The 24,296-nt window shown below is 41.1% G+C and overlaps 1 protein-coding gene across 4 annotated transcripts; it reads left to right on the top strand.

Annotated features, from left to right (window-relative positions):
- The first annotated feature begins 1,333 nt into the window (after positions 1-1,333).
- Positions 1,334-18,715, top strand: LOC135568528 (NLR family CARD domain-containing protein 3-like). 4 transcript variants are annotated; one of them, XM_065015321.1, is made up of 10 exons: positions 1,334-1,694; positions 4,999-5,232; positions 9,277-9,393; positions 9,634-9,718; positions 9,848-10,076; positions 10,451-12,221; positions 12,506-12,679; positions 16,102-16,275; positions 16,487-16,533; positions 16,927-18,715. In XM_065015321.1, exons 2-10 carry the CDS (start codon positions 5,015-5,017, stop codon positions 17,478-17,480), a joined length of 3,369 nt encoding a protein of 1,122 aa, XP_064871393.1. In that variant the 5' UTR covers positions 1,334-1,694; positions 4,999-5,014; the 3' UTR covers positions 17,481-18,715. The 4 variants fall into 4 exon arrangements, with proteins under 4 accessions (XP_064871393.1, XP_064871392.1, XP_064871394.1 ...); XM_065015320.1 differs by lacking the exon at positions 1,334-1,694 and adding an exon at positions 3,251-3,396; XM_065015323.1 differs by lacking the exon at positions 1,334-1,694 and adding an exon at positions 6,878-7,857 and having other exon boundaries at positions 5,141-5,232.
- Positions 18,716-24,296: the final 5,581 nt, after the last annotated feature.

Below are 24,296 nucleotides of genomic sequence, written 5' to 3'. Positions count from 1 at the left end.
ACACACATTCCTGCTTCATAGATAACAACCATAAGGACAATCCAACTGGGGGTGGGGGACATATACGTTCAAACACTCAACCCCCAGTTCAACCAGGCCCCTAGACATCAATCACCATGACTACTTCAAAGGATGCCATATAGATATAAAATAACACACACCCTCTTAACACGTGACCACAGGAACAGGATGGCAGGGCCTTCGGCCCATATTTGGACATGCACACGTCATCATGACGCAGGGTCATAAATCAATTACTTTGACGCGTGCCGTCTACTTTAATCTCACATGATATTTTGCCACGGACACGTTTGATTTCTCGATCGGAAGTGGTATTATTTCAAATGCAGAATAGGTATTTATTTAGTATTTACAGATGCTCAAAATAAGCCATTTGAAATACATTCTGACTGTGCTCGTCCTTCAGCTTCATGTGCCTGGTCTGAGGCTCACTACCGAGTTTGGAACTCAATAGTGAGTGTTACAACCGAGGACAGACGTGCTTCAGCCCTCAGCAGCCCCGTTCTGTGAGCTTGTGTGGCCTACCACTTTGCGCCTGAGCCGTTGTTTCTCCTAGATGTTTCAACTTCACAATAACTGCATTTACAGTTGACTGGGGAATCTCTAGCAGGGCAGAAATGTGATGAACTGACTTTGTGGAAAGGTGGCATCCTATGACTGTGCCACGTTGAAAGTCACTGAGATTTTCATTAAGGCCATCCTACTGCTAATGTTTGTCTATGGAGATTGCATGGCGGTGTGCTCGATTTTATACACCTGTCAGCAACAGGTGTGGCTGAAATAGCCAAATCCACAAATTTGAAGGGGTGTCCACATACTTAGTTTATATGTGTATATATATATATATATATATATATATATTAAAAAATTAAGTAACCTTTATTTAACTAGGCAAGTCAGTTAAGAAGAAATGATTTATTACAATGACGGTCTACCAGGGAACAGTGGGTTAACTGCCTTGTTCAGGGGAACAGTGGGATAACTGCCTTGTTCAGGGGAACAGTGGGTTAACTGCTTTTTTCAGGGGCAGAACAACAGATGTTTACCTTGTCAGCTCCTGTTACTGTCCCAACGCTCTAACCACTAGGTTACATGCCGCACCAAAAGTGTAATATGCACATACATTTATACTAACTAGACACAGACGCACATATCACGTCTACGTTGGTTTGCTAAACTCATGCGCAGAAACACATTATCGGGTGTAATGGTCGCCTCACGCCGAACTGCGCATGTGCAGGCCGTCAAATCAAAGACACTCCTTCGATATCAAGTCATTTTTGACTAAAATAATAACGTGCCAGTTTGTTACTTTCACGAAGTTGGAGTAATAACATGTTCAAATACTTAATACATTGGCTCAAATCTAGGTTTTGGCTTTAGATTTCGAGAAAATGTACAACTAAGGAATAATTTTTCACTTCTGACTTCTCAAACCCCAAATCCCGGCATCGGTCGACTTCCTTACAGTCTTCTTCCCAGCGGTCCCGGTCGACTCGGGATGTTGGGTCTGGGTTTAGGAATTCTGGTTATGTAATTTCCTCATGAAGTTGAAAGTAAGTTTGCAGGCGAATGCATTTACAAAATGGATGTTGAAACTGTGGCGCATATTTCTCGGCAACATTAGAAGTCGGGAAAAAGTATTGATTTGAAGGAAAGACGAGCAGATTCTGGTAAATCTAGAGGTAACATACAAACTATTATAAAGTTAGGTCGTCATCAGACATCTAATAGTCAAGATTAGGTTTGATCTATGATCACTGATCATCATGTGTGTAGTGCGAGGGAGAACTTTCACATTGAGAAGACACGAAGAAAATATTCTGATCAATTCTAAATAAATTATATTTAATTACCAGGTGAATGGTAACGTCACTGTTACAAAAAATATACATTTCTAATAAGATTTTAGGACGGTTAGCTGAAGCTGAATAGTAAAAAAAAGTAAGTAAGGCTTTCCCTGTAAACTTTACACCTGTTGTATTTGGCGCATGTGACAAATACAATTTGATTTGATTAGATTTTTAAATTACAGTACACATGATATTTTGCCACGGACACGTTTGATTTCTCGATCGGAAGTGGTATTATTTCAAATTCAGAATAGGTATTTATTTAGTATTTACAGATGCTCAAAAGGAGCAATTTGAAATACATTCTGACTGTGCTCGTCCTTCAGCTTCATGTGCCTGGTCTGAGGCTCACTACCGAGTTTGGAACTCAATAGTGAGTGTTACAACCGAGGACAGACGTGCTTCAGCCCTCAGCAGCCCCGTTCTGTGAGCTTGTGTGGCCTACCACTTTGCGCCTGAGCCGTTGTTTCTCCTAGATGTTTCAACTTCACAATAACAGCATTTACAGTTGACTGGGGAATCTCTAGCAGGGCAGAAATGTGATGAACTGACTTTGTGGAAAGGTGGCATCCTATGACTGTGCCACGTTGAAAGTCACTGAGATTTTCATTAAGGCCATTCTACTGCTAATGTTTGTCTATGGAGATTGCATGGCTGTGTGCTCGATTTTATACACCTGTCAGCAACAGGTGTGGCTGAAATAGCCAAATCCACAAATTTGAAGGGGTGTCCAAATACTTAGTTTATATGTGTGTATATATATATATTAAAAAAATAAGTAACCTTTATTTAACTAGGCAAGTCAGTTAAGAAGAAATTATTTATTACAATGACGGTCTACCAGGGAACAGTGGGTTAACTGCCTTGTTCAGGGCAGAACAACAGATGTTTACCTTGTCAGCTCCTGTTACTGTCCCAACGCTCTAACCACTAGGTTACCTGCCGCACCAAAAGTGTAATATATGCACATACATTTATACTAACTAGACACAGACGCACATATCACGTCTACGTTGGTTTGCTAAACTCATGCGCAGAAACACATTATCGGGTATAACGGTCGCCTCACGCCGAACTGCGCATGTGCAGGCCGTCAAATCAAAGACACTCCTTCGATATCAAGTCATTTTTGACTAAAATAATAACGTGCCAGTTTGTTACTTTCACGAAGTTGGAGTAATAACATGTTCAAATACTTAATTCATTGGCTCGAATCTAGGTTTTGGCTTTAGATTTCGAGAAAATGTACAACTAAGGAATCATTTTTCACTTCTGACTTCTCAAACCCCAAATCACGGCATCGGTCGACTTCCTACAGTCTTCTTCCCAGCGGTCCCGGTAGACTCCGGATGTTGCGTCTGGGTTTAGGAATTCTGGGTATGTCATTTCCTCATGAAGTTGAAAGTAAATTTGCAGGCGAATGCACTTACAAAATGGACGTTGAAACTGTGGCGCACATTTCTCGGCAACATTAGAAGTCGGGAAAAAAGTATTGATTTGAAGGAAAGACGAGCAGATTCTGGTAAGTCTAGAGGCAAGATACAACTATTATGAAGTTAGGTCGTCATCAGACATTAAATAGTCAAGATTAGGTTTGATCTATGATCACTGATCATCATGTGTAGTGGGAGGGAGAACCTTCATTTTGAGAATACACGAAGAAAATATTCTGATCAATTCTAAATAAATTCTATTTAATTACCAGGTGAATGGTAACGTCACTGTTACAAAAAATATACATTTCTAATAAGATTTTAGGACGGTTAGCTGAAGCTGAATAGTAAAAAAAATTGTAGGATGGATTTTATCCATCTTCTAAATCAGGGCTCTCTGATCCTGTTCCTGGAGAGATACCATCCTGTAGGTTTTCATTACTATTCAAAACTAGTCACCTGATTAAAATAATGAGTTGGTTTATAAGATAAATCATGCTATTTACAACTGGGATTGGAGTGAAATCCGACCGGAGGGTAGCGCTCCAGAAACAGGGTTGGAGAGACCTGTAATGATAGACTATTCAATAGGCTACATATGTCGATACAAACATTGATTGAATAAATTATGACGTCATTTACATAGTTTGCTGTGCTCCCTCACCTACAAAAAATACATCATTGCTTATCATGACGACCGACCTGATGGCCTCCGTTGAAAATGTTGTAAAAAATATCAGGCCTAGACTACATTCTCTGTCCTGCTACTGGTAGGACTATAACATAATGTGAACTGATCTGAACAGGTTTAGGCTGGTCATCTATGATATGTAGGCTATAGCTGAGGTATAGACCTCGATCTGCATATCACTAACAAACTGCTATTATACATTATAACCTAGTCTACTTTACATAATATAACATCTGCATATCACTAACAACCCACTACTATACATTATAACCTAGTCTACTTTACATAATATAACATATCACTAACAACCCACTACTATACATTATAACCTAGTCTACTTTACATAATATAACATCTACACATCACTAACAACCCATTACTATACATTATAACCTAGTCTACTTTACATAATATAACATATCACTAACTTTCTGAATGGATCAATGATTTCCCCCTCAGATCAATCATGTCCGTTTTAGCCCTTCTGTCTATATTCTCAGATACGTTTAGAAAAGAACAGATTGAAAGACAATAAAAAGCCACTTTTAATGAATAAAAATAAGTGTGAGACATGGCCTTGTGTTGCTGTACTGTCTATAACTACCTTAACAAACAGTGACTTATTATTATTATTATTGTTGCATTACTGTCTATAACTACCTTAACAAACAGTGACTTATTATTATTATTATTATTATTATTATTATTGTTGCTGTACTGTCTATAACTACCTTAACAAACAGTGACTTATTATTATTATTATTATTATTATTATTGTACTGTCTATAACTACCTTAACAAACAGTGACTTATTATTATTATTATTGACAGTTACTATGGAGATGAAATGTCACAACTACATATTCATGTGATGCATTACATCTTATGACTGTTTCTATGTCTGTTTGTAAATGTTTTATAAGAGATAGTTAATAAATGAGAACAATTGACATTCAAAAATTACCGTTAACCACAACCAACATGTTGGATCTCTGTTTAGGGGCCAGTGCTCTAAAATGAGTCTCTCTGGGGAGAGAGAGGAGGGGGGCCCTGTCTCTAAAATGAGACACTCTGAGGAGAGAGAGGAGGGGGGCCCTGCCTCTAAAATGAGACACTCTGAGGAGAGAGAGGAGGGGGGCCCTGCCTCTAAAACGAGTCTCCCTGAGGAGAGAGAGGAGGGGGGCCCTGCCTCTAAAATGAGTCTCTCTGGGGAACATGACATCAAACCTAAGAGGTGAGATTACAATTGTGTTTAAAAACTATTGAGTGTTTATTTCCTAAATGCTATTTACACAGTTTTTCACCTTTTAAAAAAAAATCAGAAATAGTTGTTCTTGGCTACCTTCAATTACTGTCCTCGGATTTGTTATTAGTATATTTTAGATGTGTATGAAAATTAGTTTCTTAGCAAATCGCTATATATCCATTGTTTAGCTGAAATGGAATGTTTGTATCCTGTATATTTGACTGTGATATGTGGTTGTCTCACCTTGATATCTTAAGCTTAAGATGAATGCACTTACTGTAAATCGTTCTGGATAAGAGCATCTGCTAAATCAGGGGTTCTCAATCCGGGGTCTGTGGAGGTACTGCAGGGGTTCTCAATCCGGGGTCTGGGGAGGTACTGCAGGGGTTCTCAATCCGGGGTCTGTGGAGGTACTGCAGGGGTTCTCAACCCGGGGTCTGTGGAGGTACTGCAGGGGTTCTCAATCCGGGGTCTGTGGAGGTACTGCAGGGGTTCTCAATCCGGGGTCTGTGGAGGTACTGCAGGGGTTCTCAATCCAGGGTCTGTGGAGGTACTGCAGGGGTTCTCAATCTGGGGTCTGTGGAGGTACTGCAGGGGTTCTCAATCTGGGGTCTGTGGAGGTACTGCAGGGGTTCTCAATCCGGAGTCTGGGGAGGTACTGCAGGGGTTCTCAATCCGGGGTCTGTGGAGGTACTGCAGGGGTTCTCAATCCGGGGTCTGGGGAGGTACTGCAGGGGTTCTCAATCCGGGGTCTGTGGAGGAACTGCAGGGGTTCTCAATCCGGGGTCTGGGGAGGTACTGCAGGGGTTCTCAATCCGGGGTCTGTGGAGGTACTGCAGGGGTTCCGCGGCACCCTGACTGTACTCGTTGCAATGTAAGACATTTGATAGGATTTTTACATGACAAAACTACTTTGCCTACTCTTAATTATTGCCTAATATAATGGAATGCATATTTTTTTAACCAATTGTGATGGTTGTTACCGTTATATCAACACTCTCTTCACACCCGTTGAACAACTCTAAATATCTTTGGCATAGTAGGCATCAAGTCCCTTGCCAATAATGTTGCCTACAATGTTCATTTTCATTGAACACATATTGGGGCGGCAGGGTAGCCTAGTGGTTAGAGCGTTGGACTAGTAACCGCAAAGTTGCAAGTTCAAACCCCCGAGCTGACAAGGTACAAATCTGTCGTTCTGCCCCTGAACAGGCAGTTAACCCACTGTTCCTAGGCCGTCATTGAAAATAAGAATTTGTTCTTAACTGACTTGCCTGGTTAAATAAAGGTAAAATAAATATTACACCCCAGATACCTTCAATTGCCCAATTTATATCCATCCCCAATTTAGGAGTATTTTTTAACAATATGATGTTGCGCTCCAAAGAGAGAACTTGAAATAACATGATGTAGATAATTAAATCATCAAAAGAAAAACGTGTTTAGAAAACAAGGTTCCTTATAAAAAGGCTTCTATCACTTCCTTAAAATATGAAATCAATAAAAGTTATATATATTTTTGGGTTCAGTGAAGAAGAACCTCTAGAGTTCTGATCAACAAAAGGTTCATGTTTTGAGGATGTGAACCCAGCAGCCCTCCAGTGGTCAGATCAATTCCACCTGTTTTTTCCAGCGCCCGGCCCGGGATTCGAACCAGCCACCCTTCGGTCACAGCTCCAACTCCAACCTGAGTTAATCTTCAGAAATAAGCATGAGTTAATCTGTCAAAATGAAGACAAAATGCTATGCATACATGGTATCACTTGTTATGCATAATTATCATACATAACTCATCGCCAAAAGCACAAGACATACTGTTGCATGTAGGTCTATATTATTAATGGGTTGATCACATAGAAATATAAAAACATTATTTTTAACTACTGCAATGCAATTACATGTGGCGCAGGAACCACTGACTCACTGCATTATTCTATAGTATTATCAAGACACCTGCTGTTAACTCTTAACTACTTAGGACACCTGCTGTTAACTCTTAACTACTTAGGACAGCTCACGAGGTGTCCTAAATATCTACTGACTAGGTGGGTAGGTAATTTAGGCAATGGGTAGGTAACTAGGTCATTTATACCCATAAGTGTAAAATGTCTTTATTCTCAGCACTTATACGACCAATTTTCTACTCAGACACTTTGGCCATATGGACCCAGATCTCAACATATTGTCATAAAAAAACTGAATGTTTGATCTCAAAATGTTATAATTTTGTAAAAATGTTTGTTAAACATAATAATAAAAAATGAATATTACTAATGTAACCCACTGTAAAGACTGGGTTTAGTTGATTGTGTTGCACTGATCATGTCCGCGTTCTGGAACTGTCCGCGTCCACGTTCGGTGTGGATATTGTCCGGTTACGCGCAGAGTGGACTGAGGTGATGTTGGGGAATAACGACAGAGTTTGTTTTAGTGTTGAGACACCGAAGTTTATTGTTCAATTTGCTTTTTTCTTTACGGTGAGGGACATTATGAGTGTAGCCAGATCCTTTTCACTCTCTATCCTCGTTTCATTTTGTGGTTCACCGGATTCATCATCGAGACGAGGGACAGACGAACGACCTGCTAACTAACCAAGCTAGTCGGTACAGCTCGGTAAGCTAGCTAGTTACTCTACCAACATCATCCTAGTTATCCTAGCCAGTCGGTACAGCTCGGTAAGCTAACTAGTTACTCTACCAGCAGCATCCTAGTTATCCTAGCCAGTCGGTACAGCTCGGTAAGCTAGCTAGCTACTCTACCAGCAGCATCCTAGTTATCCTAGCTAGTCGGTACAGCTCTGTAAACTAGCTAGCTACTCTACCAGCAGCATCCTAGTTATCCTAGCTAGTCGGTACAGCTCGGTAATCTAGTTTGCTACTCTACCAGCAGCATCCTAGTTATCCTAGCTAGTCGGTACAGCTCGGTAAGCTAGCTAGCTACTCTACCAGCAGCATCCTAGTTATCCTAGCTAGTCGGTACAGCTCGGTAAGCTAGCTAGCTACTCTACCAGCAGCATCCTAGTTATCCTAGCTAGTCGGTACAGCTCGGTAAGCTAGCTAGCTACTCTACCAGCAGCATCCTAGTTATCCTAGCTAGTCGGTACAGCTCGGTAAGCTAGCTAGCTACTCTACCAGCAGCATCCTAGTTATCCTAGCCAGTCGGTACAGCTCGGTAAACTAGCTAGCTACTCTACCAGCAGCATCCTAGTTATCCTAGCTAGTCGGTACAGCTTGGTAAGCTAGCTAGCTACTCTACCAGCAGCATCCTAGTTATCCTAGCTAGTCGGTGCAGCTCGGTAAGCTAGTTTGCTACTCTACCAGCAGCATCCTAGTTATCCTAGCTAGTCGGTACAGCTCGGTAATCTAGCTAGCTACTCTACCAGCAGCATCCTAGTTATCCTAGCTAGTCGGTACAGCTCGGTAAGCTAGCTAGCTACTCTACCAGCAGCATCCTAGTTATCCTAGCCAGTCGGTACAGCTCGGTAAGCTAGCTAGCTACTCTACCAGCAGCATCCTAGTTACCATAGCTACCACTACATCGTCACCGGCTCCCCGGTTGTTTCTTTAGTGTTTAAACCCTCTGTGTCCAAGGACCGAACTTTTGAATATTATTTTCAGGACGCCTCAATAGCAGGTATTGAACACCGGGTAAATAATCACTAGTCAGAACTTCAACCTCAGTATACATTCATTATAAAAAAATATATTTAATATCTGATATTGTGAGTAAACAACCTCGAGAGTGCGTCTTCCAGCCCTCCAATAAATTACATCATTCAACCCTCCCGGTTAGTAAATTTACCTCAACATCCCCCGGAGAAGGCAGAGTAACGACACCAGCCTTTTAGCGGGGCTGACAGACTGACTACAACGTTCGCGTCGCCAAATGAATTTCGTTATTAAAAATGACACACTGCTCGCGCGCGCCAACGACCGTCTAGAAGTCAGTTCTATTTGTGAAACTCTTCTTATGTTTCCCCATCTGAGCTCAGAGTAGATGAGAGATGTAATGTTTGTCTCTGTTGTGTTGAAGTCCAATCAAGCAGGAGAGACCAGCCTCCCCTGTTCCCAGCTGTGTGTCCATGAAGAGTGACCAGTCTATGGAACCTCCTCTAACCTTTAGAGAGGGAGACTTTTCTACTGAACAAAGGTAAGAAGAACTCATGGTTCCTGGTCAGTGAGTTAAACAACACTGTCTCTAGTCATTTCTCCTCTCCCATTTTCCCATTTATTGTTGTTGTTTTCATAATCCATATGCTCATCCTTTTGTCCATTTTCATAGTCCTAAACAATATTAAACAAACACAACATTCCCTCTCTATGTGTATGTGCGTGTGTGTGTGTGTGTACTCCCTGGATGAGGAGATGTAATCTCATGTTTTGTCCACAGAAACCAACAGGAGAGATCGGAGTCAGAGATTCTCAGTGGTCAGTCTTCCCAGAGTCATCAAACAGACCTGGACTCCATATTCAGTGTATGTGGTCCTGTTATGTACATTTGTTTTTGTTTACCTCAAGTAAAGTTGATCTGTCAATCATTCTTTAATGTGTTAATGAGAAAGCATTTATTATCTTGCTTAACTTATTTACTTTATTTATTTCAGATGCTTGAAGATAAAATTATGACATTTGTGAAGAACGAGCTGAAGATGTTCAAGAGGATTCTTAGTCCAGAACTCCCAGAAGGCTTTGAGAGTCAGAAGCAGGATAAGGAAGTGGTGGATGCTGAAGATGAGAAGCAGGAGAGCAGTGCCAGAGAGGGGGCTCTGAAGATCACACTGCACATCCTGAGGAAAATGAACCAGAAGGAGCTTGCTGACACACTGGAGAAATGTAAGATCTGTCTGCCTCATGTTGAATGATGTTTTATAACATTTAAAAGCTGTAGCTAAAGTACAGCTAAAGTAGCTGTGTAACTCAATGATATTGTAGCAGCCTTAACACAACACCTAGTGACCTCATCAAGTAGCAGCAGGGATGTGTTGTGGTGATTCATTTAGAGAGAGAGAGAACATTAATAATACCATCAATAATACCAATAATAATATAATCAGTCACACCAGTCTGTAATGCATTATGAAAACATTTACACATTTATACAGTCAGTTAAGATAATAAATTATTATAATGTAAAACTTTATAACAGTCCTACAATACTGTAGACATTAAAACAGACGTAATATTAATATCCTCTGTGTTATTTATAGATCCAGATGATCCTGCTGTGATTTGCCAACGTGAACTCAAATCTAATCTAAAGAAGAAGTTTCAATGTGTATTTGAGGGGATCGCTGAACAAGGAAACCCAACACTTCTCAATAAGATCTACACAGAGCTCTACATCACAGAGGGTGGAACAGGAGAGGTCAATAATGAACATGAGCTGAGACAGATTGAGACAACAACCAGGAAACAAGCAAGACCAGAGACTGCAATCAAATGTAACGACATCTTCAAACCCTTAACTGGACAAGACAAACCTATCAGAACTGTGCTGACAAAGGGAGTCACTGGCATTGGAAAAACAGTCTCTGTGCAGAAGTTCATTCTGGACTGGGCTGAAGGAAAAGCAAATCAGGATGTCCAATTTGTATTTTCATTCCCTTTTCGGGAGCTGAATTTGATGAAAGGGGACAAACACACTTTCATTGAACTTCTTAATCACTTCTCAATGGAAACCAAACAATCAAGAATCTCAAACTACGACAAGTACAAAGTTCTGTTCATCTTTGATGGTCTGGATGAGTGCCGACTGCCCCTAGACTTCCAGAAGAACAAGATCTGTTGGGACGTCACAGAGTCAACCTCAGTGGATGTTCTGCTGACAAATCTCATCAAGGGAAATCTGCTTCCCTCTGCTCTCCTCTGGATAACTACCCGACCTGCAGCAGCCAATAAGATCCCTTCAGGGTGTGTTGACCAGGTGACAGAGGTACGAGGGTTCAATGACCCACAGAAGGAGGAGTACTTCAGGAAGAGATTCAGGGATGAGGACCTGGCCAGCAGAATCATCTCACACATAAAGACATCAAGGAGCCTCCACATCATGTGCCACATTCCAGTCTTCTGTTGGATTTCTGCAACAGTCCTTGAGCACATGCTGGAACATAAGAGAGAAGAGATGCCCAAGACTCTGACTGAGATGTACACACACCTTGTGGTGTTTCATATCAAACAGAAGAATGAAAAGTATCTTGGGAACGAAGAGACAGGTCCACACTGGAATAAAGAGAGCATTCTGTCACTGGGGAAACTGGCTTTTCAACAGCTTGTGAAGGGCAATCTGATTTTCTATGAAGAAGACCTGAAAGAGTCTGGCATTGATGTTAATGAAGCCTCAGTGTACTCAGGATTGTGCACACAGCTCTTTAAAGAGGAATGTGGGCTGTACCAGGACAAGGTGTACTGCTTTGTTCATCTGAGCATTCAGGAGTTTCTGGCTGCTGTATATGTGTTCCTCTCATTCATCAACAACAATGAGAATCTAATGGATGAACTGCAAACAAAAGACAAGTCTGTAGTTACTTTCTACAAGAGTGCTGTGGATAAAGCCTTACAAAGTGAGACGGGAAACCTGGACCTTTTCCTCCGCTTCCTTCTGGGCCTCTCACTGGAGTCCAATCAGAAGCACTTACGAGGTCTACTGACAAAGACAAGAAGCTGCTCACAGAGCAATGAAGACACAGTCGAGTACATCAAGGAGAAGATCAGGGAGAATCCCTCTCCAGAGAGGAGCATCAATCTGTTCCACTGTCTGAATGAACTGAATGACCATTCTCTAGTGGAGGAGATCCAAAGATACCTGAGTTCAGGAAGTCTCTCTGAAGCCAAACTGTCACCTGCACAGTGGTCAGCTCTGGTCTTTGTGTTGCTGACTTCAGAAAAGGAGCTGGATGTGTTTGACCTGAAGAAATACTCCAGAACAGAGGAAGGTCTTCTGAGGCTGCTGCCAGTGGTCAAAGCCTCCAGAGCTGTTCTGTGAGTAAATAAAATGACATAAGAACTAATCATCAGGAAGAAATATTCAGTTTAGAGAAAAATATGTATTATAATATGTATATAAAATTATATTGAAAAACATATTGAATAAATTCATTGATTTTCACATTAGTATAACAATATGACCATACAATTCTAGGAGATGGAAGATGAATCTATATGTTGTTTTGGATAATTAACCAAATGCATCTGCCATTGTCCTTCTACACTACTGGTGTTAAATTAACAGTGTGTTTGTGAAGTCATGATGATCTCTTTGTCAGGCTGTCAGGCTGTGGAGTCACAGAGGAAGGCTGTGCTTCTCTGGTCTCAGCTCTGGAGTCAAACCCCTCACACCTGAGAGAGCTGGATCTGAGTAACAATGACCTGAAGGATTCAGGAGTGAAGCTGCTCTCTGCTGGACTGGGGAATCCCCACTGTAAACTGGAGACTCTGAGGTCAGTATTCCTGTAGTTGGTCAACAAGTGATAACTGTTCACCAGATCCACATGTGTTTACCAGACACACATAGTCCATACCATATGTGTTTGGACAGTGAAGCTTACAGTTTTAAATGTGGTGCTGTACTCCAGCATTTTGGATTTGAGATAGAATGTTTCATATCAGATGACAGTACAGAATGTCACCTTTTATTTGAGGGTAATGGTGAGAGGTTAGCATGTTTTGTTGTAGTCTCTTATTGGTAATGGTGAGAGGTTAGCATGTTTTGTTGTAGCCTCTGTTATTGGTAATGGTGAGAGGTTAGCATGTTTTGCTGTAGTCTCTGTTATTGGTAATGCTGAGAGGTTAGTATGTTTTGTTGTAGCCTCTGTTATTGGTAATGGTGAGAGGTTAGCATGTTTTGTTGTAGCCTCTGTTATTGGTAATGGTGAGAGGTTAGCATGTTTTGTTGTAGCCTCTGTTATTGATAATGGTGAGAGGTTAGCATGTTTTGTTGTAGCCTCTGTTATTGGTAATGGTGAGAGGTTAGCATGTTTTTTTGTAGCCTCTGTTATTGGTAATGGTGAGAGGTTAGCATGTTTTGTTGTAGCCTCTGTTATTGGTAATGGTGAGAGGTTAGTATGTTTTGTTGTAGCCTCTGTTATTGGTAATGGTGAGAGGTTAGCATGTTTTGTTGTAGCCTCTGTTATTGGTAATGGTGAGAGGTTAGCATGTTTTGTTGTAGCCTCTGTTATTGGTAATGGTGAGAGGTTAGCATGTTTTGTTGGAGCCTCTGTTATTGGTAATGGTGAGAGGTTAGCATGTTTTGTTGTAGCCTCTGTTATTGGTAATGGTGAGAGGTTAGTATGTTTTGTTGTGTTTTGTTGTAGCCTCTGTTATTGGTAATGGTGAGAGGTTAGCATGTTTTGTTGTAGCCTCTGTTATTGATAATGGTGAGAGGTTAGCATGTTTTGTTGTAGCCTCTGTTATTGGTAATGGTGAGAGGTTAGCATGTTTTTTTGTAGCCTCTGTTATTGGTAATGGTGAGAGGTTAGCATGTTTTGTTGTAGCCTCTGTTATTGGTAATGGTGAGAGGTTAGCATGTTTTGTTGTAGCCTCTGTTATTGGTAATGGTGAGAGGTTAGCATGTTTTGTTGTAGCCTCTGTTATTGGTAATGGTGAGAGGTTAGCATGTTTTGTTGTAGCCTCTGTTATTGGTAATGGTGAGAGGTTAGCATGTTTTGTTGGAGCCTCTGTTATTGGTAATGGTGAGAGGTTAGCATGTTTTGTTGTAGCCTCTGTTATTGGTAATGGTGAGAGGTTAGTATGTTTTGTTGTAGCCTCTTTTATTGGTAATGGTGAGAGGTTAACATGTTTTGTTGGAGCCTCTGTTATTGGTAATGGTGAGAGGTTAGCATGTTTTGTTGTAGCCTCTGTTATTGGTAATGGTGAGAGGTTAGCATGTTTTGTTGTAGCCTCTGTTATTGGTAATGGTGAGAGGTTAGCATGTTTTGTTGTAGCCTCTGTTATTGGTAATGGTGAGAGGTTAGCATGTTTTGTTGTAGCCTCTGTTATTGGTAATGGTGAGAGGTTAGCATGTTTTGTTGTAGTGTCTGTTATTGGTAATGGTGAGAGGTTAGAATGTTTTGCTGTAGCCTCTGTTATTGGTAATGGTGAGAGGTTAGCATGTTTTGTTGTAGTGTCTGTTATTGGTAATGGTGAGAGGTTAGAATGTTTTGTTGTAGCCTCTGTTATTGGTAATGGTGAGAGGTTAGCATGTTTTGTTGTAGTCTCTGTTATTGGTAATGGTGAGAGGTTAGAATGTTTTGTTGTAGCCTCTGTTATTGGTAATGGTGAGAGGTTAGCATGTTTTGTTGTAGTGTCTGTTATTGGTAATGGTGAGAGGTTAGAATGTTTTGTTGTAGCCTCTGTTATTGGTAATGGTGAGAGGTTAGCATGTTTTGTTGTAGCCTCTGTTATTGGTAATGGTGAGAGGTTAGCATGTTTTGTTGTAGCCTCTGTTATTGGTAATGGTGAGAGGTTAGCATGTTTTGTTGGAGCCTCTGTTATTGGTAATGGTGAGAGGTTAGCATGTTTTGTTGTAGCCTCTGTTATTGGTAATGGTGAGAGGTTAGCATGTTTTGTTGTAGCCTCTGTTATTGGTAATGGTGAGAGGTTAGCATGTTTTGTTGTAGTCTCTGTTATTGGTAATGGTGAGAGGTTAGCATGTTTTGTTGTAGCCTCTGTTATTGGTAATGGTGAGAGGTTAGCATGTTTTGTTGTAGCCTCTGTTATTGGTAATGGTGAGAGGTTAGCATGTTTTGTTGTAGTCTCTGTTATTGGTAATGGTGAGAGGTTAGCATGTTTTGTTGTAGTCTCTGTTATTGGTAATGGTGAGAGGTTAGCATGTTTTGTTGTAGCCTCTGTTATTGGTAATGGTGAGAGGTTAACATGTTTTGTTGTAGTCTCTGTTGTTGGTAATGGTGAGAGGTTAGTATGTTTTGTTGTAGTCTCTGTTATTGGTAATGGTGAGAGGTTAGTATGTTTTGTTGTAGCCTCTGTTATTGGTAATGGTGAGAGGTTAGCATGTTTTGTTGTAGCCTCTGTTATTGGTAATGGTGAGAGGTTAGAATGTTTTGTTGTAGCCTCTGTTATTGGTAATGGTGAGAGGTTAGTATGTTTTGTTGTAGTCTCTGTTATTGGTAATGGTGAGAGGTTAGTATGTTTTGTTGTAGCCTCTGTTATTGGTAATGGTGAGAGGTTAGCATGTTTTGTTGTAGCCTCTGTAACTCTCTCACTCAATATTATATTATCTTTCTGAATCAAAAGACATTCAGGATTCATGTATTATTGTTTAGAAACATGTTATCTACTCACTTAGATAAAAAGTTACTTAGACTATGGTACCTCTGATACCTCACTGTCTAAATAGATATGGTGTGGACTGAATACTCAATACAATCTAAATCTGATACCTCACTGTCTAAATAGATATGGTGTGGACTGTATACTCAATACAATCTAAATCTGATACCTCACTGTCTAAATAGATATGGTGTGGACTGTATACTCAATACAATCTAAATCTGATACCTCACTGTCTAAATAGATATGGTGTGGACTGAATACTCAATACAATCTATATCTGATTCCTCACTGTCTGTCTTCTGACTGATACTGCTTTTAAACTGGTCTGGTCAGTCTACTATAATATTTGTACTAAACATTTTTCTATCTGCAGGCAATACTTTGATAATTTGTTATTTCTAATAATGATACATTCATTTATGAATAGATATGGCAGGTTTCAGGACACTGATGTACCTGCACATTTAGAAACAAATGTACTGCCTCTCCATTTTCAAAAAAATTTATACTGCCACAATTTTCACCACCAAAGAATATCAGTGTGATTTTAATATGATTTGACTCTTTGCAGGCTGTCACGCTGTCTAGTCACAGAGGAAGGCTGTGCTTCTCTGGTCTCAGCTCTGAGGTCAAACCCCTCACACCTGAGAGAGCTGGACCTGAGCTACAATCACCCAGGAGACTCAGGAGTCAGACTGCTCTCTGCTGGACTGGAGGATCCACACTGCAGACTGGAGAAACTCAAGTATGTAGAGGGTTTATGTCAATGTTCATATCTGACATGTTTGACTTATCAGGCTAGTTAAGACAAACATTCTGACCACCACTTGGATAAAGTTATATGATGACTGTGTGTGTGTGTGTGTGTGTGTGTGTGTGTGTGTGTGTGTGTGTGTGTGTGTGTGTGTTCAGGTGTATCACTCAATGACTGTCTGTTCTTTTGCTTACCGCTACAGTGTGGAACATGGTGGAGAGTACACAATGAAACCTGGGCTTAGAAAATGTGAGTGTTGACTGAATGTTACTAAGAATAAGTCTTAATTCAAGTTAAGTCAAAGTCAAAGACCACCATCATTACTTACTTGGTCATATTAAATATCAGCTGTAGTTCTACAGAAGCAGAAATCAGGGACACCAAAGAGTTGCTTTGACTGTGTGTGTGTGTGTGTGTGTGTGTGTGTGTGCGTGTGTGTGTGTGTGTGTAATTAATGGGAATAAGTGTGTTTTATATTACCATACAGTATAACATATAATCATTCAACAAGTCTCATGTTACCTTAACTTCTCCTTTTGATACCTAGAAACATCTACATTAAATGAATTCGTGAAAAGTGAGTTAACATTCTAATGTGAAATGATGATGATTTCTAATATTGTGTCTGGTTTCATCCATCAGATGTCTGTGATCTCACACTGGACCTAAACACAGTAAACAGACTCCTCTCTCTGTCTGAGGGGAACAGAAAGGTGACATGTAGGAGAGAGGAGCAGCCGTATCCTGATCACCCAGAGAGATTTGAGGACTGTGAACAGGTGCTGTGTAGAGAGGGTCTGACTGGGCGCTGTTACTGGGAGGTAGAGTGGAGTGGGAGAAGGGCTGATATAGGAGTGACATATAAAGGAATCAGCAGGAGAGGAGGGGTTAAGGACTGTTATCTTGGATGGAATGACAAGTCCTGGAGTCTGAACTGCTCTGACAACAGTTACATTGCCTGGCACAATAATAATCCCACTACCATAGATGTCCCCTCCTCCAGCCCCCACAGAGTAGGAGTGTATCTGGACTGGCCAGCCGGCACTCTGTCCTTCTATAGAGCCTCCTCTGACATACTGACCCACCTGATCACATTCACCTCCACATTCACTGAGCCCATCTATCCAGGGATTCATATTTGGTATGATGGCGACTCAGTGTCTCTGTGTCAAACACAACATGATGTTTCACTCTAATCAGGGTCATGTTCAGTATGACACACTGGCAAACAATGTAGAATATCTCTCTAGTGTGTTAACCTCTCTATCCAGGGTGTTTGGTATGAATATCTCTCTAGTGTGTTAACCTCTCTATCCAGGGTGTTTGGTATGAATATCTCTCTAGTGTGTTAACCTCTCTATCCAGGGTATGACTCCTCTTCAGTGTCCCTGTGTCAAACACAACATGATGATTCAATCTATTCTTTTGTGTTTATTTAACCTTTATTTAACTAGACAAGTCAGTTAAGAACAAATTCTTATTTTGCAATGACTTCCTTCCCCGGCCCAACCCTCCTCTAACCCAGATGATGCTGGGCCAAACCCTCCCCTAACCCAGATGATGCTGGGCCAAACCCTCCCCGAACCCAGACGATGCTGGGCCAATTGTGTTGCCTTTCCCGATCGTTATTGTTTCTGTTGAGATACAGCCTGGGAACGAACCAGGGTCTGTAGTGACACCTCTAACTCTGAGATGCTGTGCCTTAGACCGCTGCACCACTCAGGAGCACTTGGGTGTGTTACCTTTGACTTTACCAGTAATTTACTGATGTAATGGAACACTGATGTAATGGAACACTGATGTAATGGAACACTAAGTGGTCTGAAGGGGATGCTATGCTACATCTGTATGTTAAACCCTTTACTGGGAAGTTGAGTCTGAGTCTCATTAGTTGTCTGAAGGGGATGAGATGCCAACATATTTATCTCTCATACATCCCACTTATACTTGGAGCACAGTGTCGACCACAGGCCCTGGAGCAGTGTAGTGCCCTGCTCAACCACACTGTCATTGGTGTGTGTGTGGTGCAGGTAAGACATCTTTCTACTGATAATTAGTATTCCTCATCACTGTCTCTATTCCCCTGTGGCTCAGTTGGTAGAGCAAGGGGTTAGCAACATCAGGGTTGTGGGTTTGACTCCCACAGGGGACAAGTACTAAAATGTATCACTAACTACTGTGAGTTGTGCTGGATAAGAGCTTATGATGAATGACTGGAATATATCATGTATTTACTTCCTGTTTATTTCCATGGTAACAGAATGTATCTCTCGATGTAGCCATAGTTTTCTTTATTTCCATGGTAACAAAATGTATCTCTCTTGATGTAGCCATTGTATTTTTGTTTTTTCCATGGTAACAGAATGTACAGTTGGAATCTGAAGTTTACATACACTTAGGTTGGAGTCATTAAAACTTGTTTTTCAACCCACTCCACAAATTTCTTGTTACCAAACTATAGATTTGGCAAGTCAGTTAGGACATTTACTTTGTGCATGAAACACTTAATTTTTCCAACAATTGTTTACTGACAGATTATTTCACTTATAATTCACTGTATCACAATTCCAGTGGGTCAGAAGTTTACATACACTAAGTTGACTGTGCCTTTAAACAGCTTGGAAAATTCCAGAAAATTATGTCATGGCTTTAGAAGCTTCTGATATGCTAGATGACATCATTTGAGTCAATTGGAGGTGTACCTGTGGATGTATTTCAAGGCCTACCTTCAAACTCAGTGCCTCTTTGCTTGACATCATGGGAAAATCAATAGAAATCAGCCAAGACCTCAGAAAAAAAATGGAGACCTCCACCAGTCTGGTTCATCCTTGGGAACCATTTCCAAACACCTGAAGATACCAAGTTCATCTGTTCAAGCAATAGTACGGAAGTATAAACACCATGGGACCATGCAGCCGTCATACCGCTCAGGAAGGAGACACTTTCTGCCTCCTAGAGATGAACGTACTTTGTTGCGAAAAGTGCAAATCAATCCCAGAACAACAGCAAAGGACCTTGTGAAGATTCTGGAGGAAACCGGTACAAAAGTATCTATATCCACAGTAAAATTAGTCCTATATCGACATAACCTGAAAGGCCTCTCAGCAAGGAAAAAGCTACTGCTCCAAAACCTCCATAAAAAAGCCAGACTACGGTTTGCAATTGCACATGGGGACAAAGATCGTACTTTTTGGAGATATGTCCTCTGGCCTGATGAAACAAAAATAGAACTGTTTGGCCATAACGACCATCGTTATGTTTGGATGAAAAAGTGGGAAGCTTGCAAGCCGAAGAACACCATCCCAACCATGAAGCACGGGAGTGGCAGCATCATGCTGTGGGGTACTTTGCTGCAGGAGGGACTGGTGCACTTCACAAAATAGATTGCATCATGAGAATGGAAATTTTGTGGATATATTGAAGCAACATCTCAAGAATTCAGTCAGGAACTTAAAGCTTGGTCGCAAATGGGTCTTCCAAATGGACAATGACCCCAAGCATACTTCCAAAGTTGATGGAAAATGGCTTAAGGACAACAAAGTCAAGGTATTGGAGTTGCCATCACAAAGCCCTGACCTCAATCCTATAGAAAATTGTGTGCAGAACTGAAAAAGCGTGTGGAATGGGCCAAAATTCACCCAACTTATTGTGGGAAGCTTGTGGAAGGCTACCTGAAACGTTTGACCCAAGTTAAACAGTGTAAAGGCAATGCTACCAAATACTAATTGAGTGTATGTAAACTTCTGACCCATTGGGAATGTGATGAAAGAAATAATATCTGAATAAATCATTCTCTCTACTATTATTCTGACATTTCACATTCTTACAATAAAGTGGTGATCCTAAGTGACCTAAGACAGGGAATTTGTTACTAGGATTAAATGTTAGGAATTGTAAAAAAAAAACTGAGTTCAAATGTATTTGGCTAAGGTGTACTCTAACCCAGGGTCTTTAACTATACCCCCTCTAACCCAGGGTCTTTAACTATACCCCCTCTAACCCAGGGTCTTTAACTATACCCCCTCTAACCCAGGGACTTCAACTATACCCCCTCTATAACCCAGGGTCTTTAACTATACCCCCTCTAACCCATGGTCTTTAACTATACCCCATCTAACCCAGGGTCTTTAACTATACCCCCTCTAACCCATGGTCTTTAACTATACCCCCTCTAACCCAGGGTCTTTAACTATACCCCCTCTAACCCATGGTCTTTAACTATACCCCCTCTAACCCAGGGTCTTTAACTATACCCCCTCTAACCCAGGGTCTTTAACTATACCCCCTCTAACCCAGGGTCTTTAACCATACCCCCTCTAACCCAGGGTCTTTAACTATACCCCATCTAACCCAGGGTCTTTAACTATACCCCCTCTAACCCAGGGTCTTTAACTATACCCCCTCTATAACCCAGGGTCTTTAACTATACCCCTCTAACCCAGGATCTTTAACTATACCCCCTCTAACCCAGGGTCTTTAACTATACCCCCTCTAACCCAGGGTCTTTAACTATACCCCCTCTAACCCATGGTCTTTAACTATACCCCCTCTAACCCAGGGTCTTTAACTATACCCCCTCTAACACAGGGCCTTTAACTATACCCCCTCTAACCCAGGGTCTTTAACTATACCCCCTCTAACCCAGGGTCTTTAACTATACCCCCTCTAACCCAGGGTCTTTAACTATACCCCCTCTAACCCAGGGTCTTTAACCATACCCCCTCTAACCCAGGGTCTTTAACTATACCCCATCTAACCCAGGGTCTTTAACTATACCCCCTCTAACCCAGGGTCTTTAACTATACCCCTCTATAACCCAGGGTCTTTAACTATACCCCTCTAACCCAGGATCTTTAACTATACCCCCTCTAACCCAGGGTCTTTAACTATACCCCCTCTAACCCAGGGTCTTTAACTATACCCCCTCTAACCCATGGTCTTTAACTATACCCCCTCTAACCCAGGGTCTTTAACTATACCCCCTCTAACCCAGGGTCTTTAACCATACCCCTCTAACCCAGGGTCTTTAACTATACCCCATCTAACTTGGGGTCTTTAACTATACCCCTCTATAACCCAGGGTCTTTAACTATACCCCTCTAACCCAGGATCTTTAACTATACCCCCTCTAACCCAGGGTCTTTAACTATACCCCCTCTAACCCAGGGTCTTTAACTATACCCCCTCTAACCCAGGGACTTTAACTATACCCCCTCTAACCCAGGTTCTTTAACTATACCCCCTCTAACCCAGGTTCTTTAACTATACCCCCTCTAACACAGGGCCTTTAACTATACCCCCTCTAACCCAGGGTCTTTAACTATACCCCCTCTAAGAAGCAGGGTCTTTAACTATACCCCCTCTAACGGCTATACCCCATCTAACCCAGGGTCTTTAACTATACCCCATCTAACCCAGGGTCTTTAACTATACCCCATCTAACCCAGGGTCTTTAACTATACCCCATCTAACCCAGGGTCTTTAACTATACCCCATCTAACCCAGGGTCTTTAACTATACCCCCTCTAACCCAGGGTCTTTAACTATACCCCCTCTAACCCAGGGTCTTTAACAATACCCCCTCTTTAACCCAACCCAGGGTCTTTAACTATACCCCCTCTAACCCAGGGTCTTTAACTATACCCCCTTTACCCAGGGTCTTTAACTATACCCCCTCTAACCCATGGTCTTTAACTATACCCCATCTAACCCAGGGTCTTTAACTATACCCCCTCTAACCCATGGTCTTTAACTATACCCCATCTAACCCAGGGTCTTTAACTATACCCCCTCTAACCCATGGTCTTTAACTATACCCCATCTAACCCAGGGTCTTTAACTATACCCCCTCTAACCCATGGTCTTTAACTATACCCCATCTAACCCAGGGTCTTTAACTATACCCCCTCTAACCCAGGGTCTTTAACTATACCCCCTCTAACCCATGGTCTTTAACTATACCCCATCTAACCCAGGGTCTTTAACTATACCCCCTCTAACCCATGGTCTTTAACTATACCCCATCTAACCCAGGGTCTTTAACTATACCCCCTCTAACCCATGGTCTTTAACTATACCCCCTCTATCCCAGGGTATTTAACTATACCCCATCTAACCCAGGGTCTTTAACTATACCCCCTAACCCATGGTCTTTAACTATACCCCCTCTAAACCCATGGTCTTTAACTATACCCCCTCTAACCCAGGGTCTTTAACTATACCCCCTCTAACCCAGGGTATTTAACTATACCCCATCTAACCCAGGGTCTTTAACTATACCCCCTCTAACCCAGGTTATTTAATAATAGCCATAGCTGAAGAAACAGGTAGCAGGTTAGGTGCTGCTCTAGTGAATGATTGGCTAGCAGAGCAGGATGCGCACACTCTGCATCAACCTGTGCGACAACAATTTCCTGGAAATATAGTTTTTTCTACTCACCCCTTGTCCCAGTTTCAGGCCGATCTATGTGTCATGCAGGCCCTTGCAGATAAAAATGATGGTAATCGCTACATGCTAACGGTTATAGACATTTTCTCTAAAATAGCATTTGTACGGGTCTTATTTTTTAAGAGTGGGGCAGAGGTGACCCTGGACTTTGTCTCTATCTTGGAGGAAGGAGGAGCCCAAGAAAGTGGTGCAGAGGTGACCCTGGCCTTTGTCTCTATCTTGGAGGAAGGAGGAGCACCCAAGAAAGTGCGGACTGATGGCGATAAATACGTTTTTAATAATACTTTTCAGAAACTCATGAAGAAGCATCGGACATTTTGATACTGGCTTAGAGTTGAAATCTTCAGTGGTTGAACAGGACTCAGAACAGCTTTAACAGGACTTTAACAGAACGGCTTTAACAGGACTTTAACAGGATTTTAAAGGAGAGGATGTGGAAATACTTTACAGTTCACAACACCCATAGAGATGTGGATATAGTTATAGATTCAGTAAAGGGTTATAACTACACCCATAGATATGTGGATATAGTTATATATTCAGTAAAGGGTTATAACTACACCCATAGATATGTGTATATAGTTATAGATTCAGTAAAGGGTTATAACTACACCCATAGATATGTGGATATAGTTATATATTCAGTAAAGGGTTATAACTACACCCATAGATATGTGGATATAGTTACAGATTCAGTAAAGGGTTATAACTACACCCATAGATATGTGGATATAGTTACAGATTCAGTAAAGGGTTATAACTACACCCATAGATATGTGGATATAGTTATAGATTCAGTAAAGGGTTATAACTACACCCATAGATATGTGTATATAGTTATAGATTCAGTAAAGGGTTATAACTACACCCATAGATATGTGGATATAGTTATAGATTCAGTAAAGGGTTATAACTACACCCATAGATATGTGTATATAGTTATAGATTCAGTAAAGGGTTATAACTACACCCATAGATATGTGGATATAGTTATAGATTCAGTAAAGGGTTATAACTACACCCATAGATATGTGGATATAGTTATAGATTCAGTAAAGGGTTATAACTACACCCATAGATAAGTGTATATAGTTATAGATTCAGTAAAGGGATATGTGGATATAGTTATAGATTCAGTAAAGGGTTATAACTACACCCATAGATATGTGGATATAGTTATAGATTCAGTAAAGGGTTATAACTACACCCATAGATATGTGGATATAGTTACAGATTCAGTAAAGGTTATAACTACACCCATAGATATGTGGATATAGTTATAGATTCAGTAAAGGGTTATAACTACACCCATAGATATGTGGATATAGTTATAGATTCAGTAAAGAGTTATAACTACACCCATAGTTATAGACCATAACTAAAGATTCTGGGTATAAGGAGTATAACTACAGCCCTTAATAAGAGACCTCTGGGTATAAGGAGTTATAACTACAGCCCTTATAAAGAGACCTCTGGGTATAAGGAGTAGGCCAGCCCTTAAAAGAGACCTCTGGGTATAAGGAGTAGGCCAGCCCTTAATAAGAGACCTCTGGGTATAAGGAGT

This window comes from Oncorhynchus nerka, unplaced genomic scaffold (assembly GCF_034236695.1).
Source record: "Oncorhynchus nerka isolate Pitt River unplaced genomic scaffold, Oner_Uvic_2.0 unplaced_scaffold_1512, whole genome shotgun sequence".
In the NCBI taxonomy this organism is placed as follows: domain Eukaryota; kingdom Metazoa; phylum Chordata; class Actinopteri; order Salmoniformes; family Salmonidae; genus Oncorhynchus; species Oncorhynchus nerka.
This window is presented reverse-complemented; position numbering and strand designations above follow the sequence as displayed.